Source organism: Orycteropus afer, unplaced genomic scaffold (genome assembly GCF_000298275.1).
Source record: "Orycteropus afer afer isolate SDZICR_OR568_19922 unplaced genomic scaffold, OryAfe1.0 scaffold00329, whole genome shotgun sequence".
NCBI lineage: Eukaryota > Metazoa > Chordata > Mammalia > Tubulidentata > Orycteropodidae > Orycteropus > Orycteropus afer.
The window spans coordinates 2,588,258-2,599,223 of NW_006921916.1; the positions used below are offsets into that span (position 1 = coordinate 2,588,258).

The 10,966-nt window shown below is 43.1% G+C and overlaps 1 protein-coding gene across 1 annotated transcript in view; it reads right to left on the reverse strand.

Moving 5' to 3' along the window:
* Nucleotides 1–9,346, reverse strand: part of ATP6V1H (ATPase H+ transporting V1 subunit H) — a 241,165-nt gene extending 231,819 nt beyond the window's left edge. Inside the window, exon 1 of the mRNA XM_007952207.2 lies at nt 9,234–9,346. Within this exon, the coding sequence (XP_007950398.1) occupies nt 9,234–9,346 (113 nt within the window). The remainder of the gene's footprint in view (nt 1–9,233) is intronic.
* Nucleotides 9,347–10,966: the final 1,620 nt, after the last annotated feature.

A 10,966-nucleotide genomic window follows, 5' to 3' on the forward strand; every position in this document is an offset into this window, starting at 1 on the left:
AACCAATTATAACAACAGAATTCTAAGCACCTGAGAGTGAGCCTCCCATAACATTGCATTGTGCCACACCCAACAGAAATAACCCAGGTTGATAACATTTACAATCAGGAGCTCCTCAGTTGCTCATTCCACCACTGAGTTTACAATGACTTATGGGTAGAAAAGCCACACTAAGTAATTTACTACACTGCACACAGCTAAATGTCCTTCATTATCTAGCCCATCTTCCTTTTAAATATATACACACACCCCATTATAATGTTGAGAATAATAATGCTGTGGGGGAAAAAAAATTGGATTATTTGCTCAGCATACAGATTGAATAAGTATTATGAAAGGATAATAATAATAATAATACATCCCCGACACACTTCCTTCCTGATTTTAAACCATGCAGTATCCTCTTGTTCTGTTCGAACAGTCTCCTGGTCTATGTACAGGTTCCTCATGAGTACAATCAAGTGTTCTGGAATTCCCATTCCTCTCAATGTTATCCATAATTTGTTATGATCCACATAGTCGAATGCTTTTGCATAATCAATAAAACAAAAAGTAAACATCTTTCTGGCACCTAGCCAGAGGCTTTCAATAAAAATCATTTTAATCAATTGACTAATTAAAACCTATATGAGTACGTATTTGTCACTTAATCTATCTGAACTACATATTCCTCTTTAAAATAAGGATAGAAAAACCTACAGCACGGTTGTTGTTGTTGTTGTTATTTGCCATCAAAACCCTCCTTGGGTTTCCAAGGCAGTATCACTACAGAAGTAGATTGCCCAACCTTCCTTCTCAGGAGTGGCTGGTGGAACCACTAGCTTTCTGGTTAGCAGTCAAATGCCTTAGATGCTGTACCACCAGTATTTCTTTTAAATATACACACACACCCCATTATAATGTCAAGAATAATAATGCTTTAGGGGGTGGGAACTGAAGCCAAGAAAGGGGCTTGAAAATGACAGGACAATGGAGGAAAGAAGTACTTTGGTTATGGTTATCAGAGAAGACCTTTCTGAGGCCACCTGCACAGAAACCTGAAAGTATTGAGTTAATGAATCAAGTGATCTGAGAGAATAACTTCCAGAGAAATCAAGTGCAAATCCAAATCACTAAGCTTGCTATCTATGTAAGAAAGAGCAAAAAGGTGCCTGTAGTTAGAAGGTTTGGAGCAGGGTAATATTATTTGATTTCCATTTTTAAATCACTCTTGTTGGTTTTAAAAATGGCATGGGAGCACAGTCTGATCGACTCTAACTTCACAAGGGAAAAGGAACTGATTCACATGAGGCAGATGGTCAGATATGCCTCCCTTTCCAACCTTTTTTTTACTAATTCTAATACCAATGGTCCCTCCTATGGAACTCTCTACTTCTCTGCTAAGTTCAATAATTAATTGCAATGGCCACACTGACAATACCTATGATTATTTGGTTTATTAGGGAAATAACAGGTTAAAACTCAGGATCAGACACAACTCAGGATACAGTTCTTTGATCAGAACAGCCTCTTGTCAGCTGTGTCACAGGTAGGTCTCTCTCTCTCCCTCTCTCTTCTCTCTCTCTAGTTCTCCCTCCCTTCTGTATGATGTTGTTGCTGTTGTTATGTGCCATTGAGTCGGCCCCAACTTATAGCGACCCCTCCTTGGGTTTCCGAGGCAGTATCACTACAGAAGTAGATTGCTTAGTCTTCCTTCCAAGGAGTGGCTGGGGGGTTTGAACTGCCAGCCTTCTGGTTAGCAGTCAAGTGCCTTAGGCACTATGCTACCAGAGCTCCCCTTCTGTAGGATATAGGCCTTCAAACACCCTAAAATGACTCCTGCTCCACCATCCTAAATTTTGTACTCCCTTTCTTTGGCCTTGCTTCCCTATACATTTCTGAGGCAGCCAAGCTTGCAGCCACTGATGCCAGCACCTTATGAGGAAGGAACATCTACTTGTGACCACCAACATAAAGAAACTTATTGTCAGCTGAAACATCTTGCAAAACTTCCAGAGAGGACAGACCACCTGGATTGGCCACCATCCAGACTAGTCTGGCTTATCACCCAAGCCCCCTTGTGATTGTTCTATTATTGTATAAATGATTTGGGGGGGGGGGTACAGAACTCAGAAGACTTGACCAGGCTGCTGCTCGATGCAGCACTCCTTTTCCATAAGATCCCCTAATAAACCCAATGTCTTTTATGGTGACTCTAGGTCAGTTTTTTGGTCTCTCTCTGCAAAGTTACTCTGAGGCATGTGCCCTCTTGGGTCTGAACCCCAACACCTTCCTCCCACTAGGGGCCTCTTGGGCCAGCCCAGCCTTTACCCTGCTTGGTTAAGTGCTACAAAGTTCTGTTAGCTCTTCCAATAAGTACCCAAAAGCACCCCACTCTGTTAGTAAGCCTCAGCCTAAAGGTGCTTGGATGGGTCAGCAAACTCAGCTACCCACCAAGTACTTAAAAGCACCCCACTCCACCAGCAAGCCTCCTGCCCCAAAGGCACTCAACTTTATCACTCCCTGGGCCTGGAAACTCACCACACTGTTTTCTACCAGTCTCCTGGTTCTAGTGCCTCTGTTGCCACCATTTCTCTCACACCACTTTTCACTATCTGTCGGGTTTCCTAGATCAAGGAGATTCCCAGCACAGGGAACCTAGGTCCAAAGGATACACTCTGCTCCCATCTTTTCTTCTTGGTGATGGTCAGGTCCTACCTTGCTGTCTCTCGGATGGCTCATTTTAAGCCTAGTGGTATGGCAAAACTGACCAATCTCCATGTTAGAATTCCATACACCTTATTTCCTGGTCCCACCCCCATAAGTGTGCCATGTACTTCCTTGGCATTGTCAAAAAGAAGCTATCTGAACCAAACACCTTGAGAGAGAGAAATCACTGCACCTCCCAACTTGGGACCATAGTCTCAGAGGACAACACGCTCAATTGGCACAACATAGTACATAAAAATCTTGTTCCACAACCTACTTTGGTGAGTAGCAACTAGGGTCTTAAAAGCTTTTGCACAGCCATGTAACATGCAACTAATGGTCTCCTCTCATCAGAATCAAAGAAGAGTGAAAAAAAATCAAAGGCATGTGGAAACTAGTCCAGTCCAAGGATAAGACAGACCATGAGGATCTCTGCTTTTGTGACCCCAAGACGAGAACTAGATGGTGCCCAGACACCAATGCCAACCACTCGGAAAGGGTTCAAAACTGGAGATACTGGATATAATGGGAGGAAAAATGTGGAACAAAATCCAGAAACATAAAAATGACCAGAATTACTGGTCAGGTAGAGTCTGGTGGAACCCCCAAGGCTATGGTCCCAGGTTACCCTTTGGGCCTAGTAATGGACTTATTCCCATGGATTGGCTCTCAGCCCAAAAGTAGAAAGACCTACATGCAGAACAACTGTCCCAGAGGGATGTGCTCACCTACTCTAGGGAGATGCACCCCTTAGAGCAATGAGCAGCACGAGAGAGGTAGCATTCAAATAGAGGGATTACTGGACAGACTGGAGTATATAGTTAAGGAGGGGAAGGGAGGGGGTAGTCACAGGGATGGGAGGGGAGGAGAGTGTGTTATGGTCGGGGATAGTATCGGGGCGTGAAATCAAATGTACACGAACTGTTGAACGTAAAACAAATCTGCTCTGTAAATTTGCATCCAAAGCACAATAAAATTTTAAAAACAAAAAAGCAGCAGCTGTCTGACCCCCTTGGTGGGCTACAAGTACTTCACATTGGCATACCTCTACCCAGTCATTTGGTGGGAGTTACAAAATCTACAGCTAAAAAGTTCATATTAAGTAATTCACTACACCAGAGGCTACCTCCTGGCTCTTCTAACCACTGGACCTTTCGTATTTGAAGGATTAACTTCTCCCTCCCAAACATTTTACCAGTCCAAAACAGTCACAACAATTAGTCCTTTAGTAGGGCAAAGAGTCCTATGGGTGAGGTTACTTGGTACCCGTCATTCAGGTCTACTGCAGGTATCCATCTGATCTGGTCAGGTTCTCCACAAGTTGTCTCATCTTCACCCTCTCTGGGCTCTGATAAAATTGAATGGAGAGATTATTCCCTTGTTCTGCGACTCACAAGGAATCAGCATAACAAAACTTTCAAGGGACTTTAGGTTTGGCGATTATACTCCATTTTGCAGTGCCTCTGCCTTAGTCTACTTTTTCACAGTTAAAGCCTGTACAATTACAGTTTTTACAATCACAATTAACAATCTTAATTAACTAACCTTGCTAACCATCAACACTCACAATTGAATCATATAATCCTATAAGCATCTTCTCCCACCCTCTCTTCCCCAGACCCATAAGGAAAAGAGAATCTATTCAGTTGGGATCCTCTCTTATCCCTCTCATTTTGAATGTAAGCACACTCGTGAAGGTGTGTAAGCCAGCCACTTTATGCTTTTATCTCCTCTCATTTTAGATAACTAATGCTTGAATTTCCTGTCCCTATCAAACCAATGCAATACGCTGAGGAGACAAGCATGTTCCTTTCTCTGAAGAATCTTCTGTTCCACTTGGAATTTTGAGCATCTGCATCTATAAACAAAGTCCAGTCCAGAGCAAGCCATCAAACTGCAACAATTTATACCAGCTCATAGTGTCAAACATCTTTCTCTTCATTTGGCCAGTTCTGCTCAGCTCTTCTCCAGCCATTCAAGCTAGGTGAATGGGTGTTAGCTATAAGCTTGGCAGTCCACGTAACTCCCTGCACTTCCAAGCAGTCAGGCCTTCCTCTCTCATCCCCAGCCTCTGTGGCTAGGTCAACGGATGCCAATAGAGCACATCCAAACTCAGCCTGTTTCTACATTGCTGTGCCTCCCTCACTCATTGTGTGGGCCCAGGTGGTTAGCTGGAAAGAGGGTACAACAGTCACCAACTCCCTTTAATTTCCAATCCTAGAAGGGGGTTATTCTTATGGGCACTGACTTTTCCTGCCTCAGTGAACCCAAAGTCAAAGCAGTTGCTTGAAATTCAAAAATTCACTATTTTTTTCTCTGCAGGTCCTTCCTTCAATGCAAATCTCCTTTTCTCTCAGCAGCCTTGTGTATGCTGCATGTCTTTTCAAATGTAAACTTCCTAACTGGAAAGAACTTGGATGGGGTTCAAGTTTCTCATCTAAGACCCCAATACTCTACACACAGTGCTACTGAACTCAAATCAATAGCCTGCTTCTTTTAATCAAATCCCAGTACCCCATTTAGCATATCCAATCAAGTATTGGCTGAAGGTGGAGTTATATGCTCTCTATAATCTATAATACCCAATATTCATTTCTATCATACATTTAGGTCTATAGTACAAAACTAGTTAGGACCATTACAGGTAACAAAAACCAAAGCAACCATCTAAGAATCAAAAGGTTCACTTCCAAGGCCCCTTTGTTCTTTGTGTTACAAAGTCCCATGCATCCTTGAGTCTGGAGCCATTAGAGCTAATCCTACTTCTGATGCCAACTGTGAAAATGGCATAGCAGCAGCTGACCTCCTCTTACTTCACAAGAGGGGAGGAGGATCAAGATCAACAGCCCAAAGCTAATTCCTATGAGGCCAAGGTCAGACATGCCTTTCCTCCAACCTTTTTTATCAATTCTGGCAACAACCATCCATCCTACAGTACTCTCTACTTTACTGCTGGGTTCGATTATTCATTGTAATGGCCAAACAGAACTCACAGACAACACTTACAATTATATAGTTTATTAGGGAAGTATCAAGTTATAATTCAGGATCACAAACAACTCAGAATACAGAGCTTCAATCAAGACAGCCTCTTCTCAGGCATGCTGCAGGCAGGCCTCTCTCTGCTCCTTACTCTCCATCCACTGCTCAGGCAAGTGTTACAAAGCTTATTTCAGCTCTGCTAAAAAGTCCCCAGAGGCACCTCACTCTGCCAGTAAGCTTTGGCCTGATAGCACTCCATTCTAGCTCCATTGGTTTGCAAATTTAGCTCCACCGAGTGCTTGGAGGCACCCCACTCTGCCAGCAAGCCTCCTGCCCAAAGGTGCTCAACTTTCTTACCCTGTGGGTCCAGAAGCCCACTGTGCTGTCTCCTGCCAGTCTCCTGGTTCTGCTGACTATGCTGTTGCCATTTACCTGCCACCACTTCTCACTCTCATTCTAATCTCCCAGGCTGAGGAGATTCCCAAGACAGGGACCCTGAGTCCAAAGGACATGCTCCACTCCCATCTCTTTATCTTGGTGGTTCAGGTCCCCCTTTCTGCCTCCTGGATGGCTCATTATAACCTTAGAAGGATGGTAAAAGTGACCAATCCCCACCTTAGGGTTCCAAACCTTATTTGCATGGTCTCATCCCCACAAGGGTGCCATGCTCCTTATTTATTAGCAAGCTAGCCAATCCCCAGGGAGCTCTGGTAAAACATTCTGCTGCTCACCAGAAGGTCAATGGTTCAAACCCACAAGCTGCTCCACAGGAGGAAGATGAGGCGATCTACTTCCATAAAGATTTACAGCTTTAGAAACCCAATGGGAGTTGCTATGCGTCGGAATAAACTCGATGGCAGTGGGTTTGGTTTGATTTTGGTTTATCTAATCCCCTTAGTGGACCACAAGCACCTCACATTTGCCTAGTCCTACCCAGTCATTTGGCGGGAGCTACATATACTGGTTAGAAAAGCCATATACTGCTATGCCACACTGCTATGTAAAGAACTGCTATTACAGTGAAAGCAGACCATCTTTATCAGAATCAACCATGGGTTTTACAGATTAAGAATCAACTTGAAAAGCACTGACTGACAGGATAAAGTCCAAACTTCTTCCAGTAACACCCAGGGCCTTCATGAGTGTGCCCTGGTTGCCTCCCCACTGACCACCTCCAAAACATTCTTTATTCTCCCACACAGTTATGTGGTCTTTTGCTTCTTTGCTTTGCTCACACTGCCTGTTCCCTCAATCTAGCTAAATCCTCATCTTTTAAAACTCAGTTCAGGGATCATCTTCTTCAGCAAAACTCCCTGGGGGTAGGACTAGCTATCCTTCTTCTGTGCACCTATCATACTCCGAGCACCTCTCTATTATCATAGTTAATATACTCAGTGTTCTGTATCAGACTTCCCTCCTAGTGTACAGAGTGCCTTTACAGAAAATACTTCAAACTTGGCAGATGCTCAATAAATATTTGATGAGTAACTAAATCAACAGAAATAAAAGGATAATTTTTGTCCACTATGTATCTCTATGGGAGCTCTGGTGGTGTAATGCCTAAGACATCTGACTGCTAACCAGAAGGCTGGAGGTTCAAAACCACAAGCCACACCTTGGAAAGAAGGTTGGGAAATCTACTTCCGTAGTGACACTCCCTCAGAAACCCAAGGAGGGGTCACTATGAGACAGATCCAACTCAATGGTAGTGGGTTAGGTTTTTGGTTATGTATTCCTCTTAGAACAAAACAAGCCACTAAATATAAAACTAAAGATTCCTGAGTTTGTTTTTCAAAATGTATATGCAAATCTGAATTACATTTCTCTAATAACACGCTGTTATAAATATACCCTAATATATACATATAAAGTCAAAATGTTAAAATATGGTCAAGAATAAATGAAAGCTTACTTTACAATTTAAAAATATTGAAACACCAGCACACTAAATATTACTACACTCCAGAAAGAGAGCAAGAATGAAAATTGAGAGTGTATTAAACTGTGTTAATAGGCGGCACAATGGTTAAGCCACCATGGGAAAAAGACCTAGTAATCTCCTCCCAGAAAGGTTATTGTTGTTGTTGTTGCTGTTACATCGAGTCATCTCCAACTCATAGTGACCCTGTGTACAACAGAACAAAACACTGCCCAGTACTGCACTAGCTTCACAAACCTTGCCACACCTGAGCCCATCATTGCAGCCACTATGTCAATCCATCTCACTGAGGACCTTCCCCTTTTTCGTTGACCCTCCACTTTACCAACCGTGGTATCTTTCTCCAGGGAATGGTACCTTCTGACAACATGACCAAAGTAGGTGAGGCGAAGCCCGGCTTCCAAGGAGCATTCCGGCTGCACCTCTTCCAGGACAGATATGTTAGTTCTTATGGCAGTCCATGGTACTTTCAGCATTCCTCACCAACACCACAATTCAAAAGCATCAACTCTTCTTAGGTCTTCCTTATTCATTGTCTAGCTTTTACATGCATAGAGGTGATTGAAAATACCATGGCTTGGGTTAGGCACCTTACTCTTCAAAGAGACATCTTTGCTCTTCAGCACTTGAAAGAGGTCTTTTGCAGCAGATTTGCCCAGTGCAATATGTCATCTGATTTCTTGACTGCTGCTTCCGTTGGTGTTAATTATGGAACCAAGTGATACGAAATCTTCGACGACTTTAATCTTCTCTCCATTTATCATGATGCTGCTTATTAGTCAGGAGCTCTGGTAGCATAGTGCCTAAAGCATTGGACTGCTAACCAGATGGCTGGCGGTTAAAACACACCAACAACTCCTCAGAAGGAAAATGGGGCGATCTATTTCCGTAGTGATACTGCCTCAGAAACCCAAGGAGGGGTCGCTATGAGTCGGGTTCGACTCGAAGGCACGTAACAACAACTAACAAGCTTATTAGTCCAGTTGTGAGGATTTTCAGCCTAGAAAACCCTCTGGGGCAGTTCTACTCTGTCACATGGGGTGGCTAAGTAAAAAATAGACTCAATGACAGCTAACAACAACACTTCAAACACTTTACTTCACAACAATCCTGTGGGCTATATATTCCCATTTCACATTTACGTTACTGAACTTAAGAGAAGTGATTTGCTTAAGACTGGAAAGACAGTAGATAGTCGAACCAGAACTCAAACCCAGGTGTCCCAACTCAAATATCTCTGCTTTTCACTATTTGTATGTATGAGCCATTCTGCTACACTACCCATCACCGCATTGATCACTAAGTCTGGTAGGCTTTACCCATAACTCCATTCTCCTTCCACAGCTCATGAATATTCCACTCACATTTCCCACTTTTTCAAAAGGTACAATATTCCAGGCACTGAAGTTCAAAAGTACCATGAGCTGCTCTGCTACTCTACCACAGCCCCAAGCTATTTCCACATATTATGCTGTCTCCCCTTGACAGCTAATTATCATGAGGAAGGATTTTCTTCCACATTTATTAGTACCTTTCCAGTATTTCTCTCATAAAAGCATGACCATGAAAAATACCGACACAGAAGCACATGATTATCCATGATTCACAGTCAATCGGTACTTACTGGAGGTAGGACTGCCAGTTCACTTTGTTTGCGCGAACTTCTGCAGCCTTGGCAGCAATAATGTTAGTTGGGACAGCAGCATCCACAGCACCCCGTATATCCATTTTGGTCATCTAAGTTTTCTGATCTTGAATGTTTTCTACAGATCTTCAATTTAGATGCAAAGTAAACACAAATTATCAGGTTTTATTACTTTTTGCAACTACCATCATTATTATCATCATCATGTTTAAGAACTGAAGTCGCAGGCAAATATCAATAAACTTTACTTAAATGTCAGAGATATAATCAACTCAAATATTAAATAGCCTCAGAATGAAGGGTGGGCAATCTATTTCCATAGTGATACTGCCTTGGAAATCCAGGGAGGAGGGGTCGGTATGAGTCGGGTCCAACTTGATGGCAAATAACAACAACATGTCTTGCCCAATTACATACTGCTCCATAAAACTGCTTTCTATAGGACTTGCTTTTCCAGGAAAGGTTTTTTAATTATTTGCATTAATACTGCAGTAAGACTTTAATGATACCAGAAATCATGCTTAAGTGTAACAGGCATACAAAATAGCAAAATAACTTTACATAATTTGGATCAACTAATGCTAAGAACAGCTAAGGCCAAGTACTTTATCAACGTTTATTAAGCATCATTATGAACTGACAGGTAGACAGACAGACAGATAGATACAGATATACAGATATAATACACCCCTTCTAAAAACACTGCATTACCTATTCAAACTAAAATACCTAGTTGTTGTTGTTGTTGTTGTTGTTATGTGCCGTGGAGTTGGACCTGACTCATAGCGACCCCTTCTTGGGTTTCCAAGGCAGTATCACTACGGAAATAGATTGCCCCATCTTCCTTCCGGGGAGTGGCTGGTGGGTTTGAACCGCCAGTCTTCTGGTTAGCAGTCAAGTGCCTTAGCCACTATGCTACCAGAGCTCTCCTGGGGGAGCTGATGGTGTCCCAGGATGCATACGTAAGTCCCTGGAAAAAAGCTCCTAGGGCAGGAAAGTAATTTCTTAGAAAAGAGGTTTCCTTTTTCAATCAAAATTAATAGTATTTTCAAAATCAATTTGAATCAATTACAATTTAGGTACACGCAAACGGTGGTAGTCTGGTCTGATGACAGGAACCTACCCTAACAGCTTCTAAGTGATTCTCACTCCTAAACTGACAGAGAAAAGGTTACACCTGATTTTATCGCGGCACAAAACAAAAGTTCCAGTTGACAAAATATAAACTAATGGGCACGGCCACAGTGAAGTTAAACCACACCCAAGTTCTATTCCAGGCTCCCAATGACCTTGGTCAGTTTGGAACTTTAGCTCTACAACTAAGGATTTATTGCCTAAACAAGCAAACCCCTGAGGTAAAAACAGGTTCCTTCTGGGCTAGGCTGGAACCAAGCAGGCTCAGCTCCACCCGTCTCTCCCGGGGGAGCTGATGGTGTCCCAGGATGCATACGTAGGTCCCTGGAAAACCTGCCCTTACAGCGGGCCAGGGTCGTGGCCCAATCCTGGGGAAAGGATTCTTTTCACCCATCCCCCTGCTCTTCTCAGTCTCACGTCCTTCCCCCTATTGGGAAAGATCGTCAGTTTCATAAACCTGGTAGAGGCCTGGAAGGTAAAAAATCAGAGAAATTGGGGCCGCAGGAGGACTAAGGCGAGGGGGTTTCGCTCGAGCGGCCAGAGACCAGTAAGCACCGGAACGCGGAAGAAACCAAAGG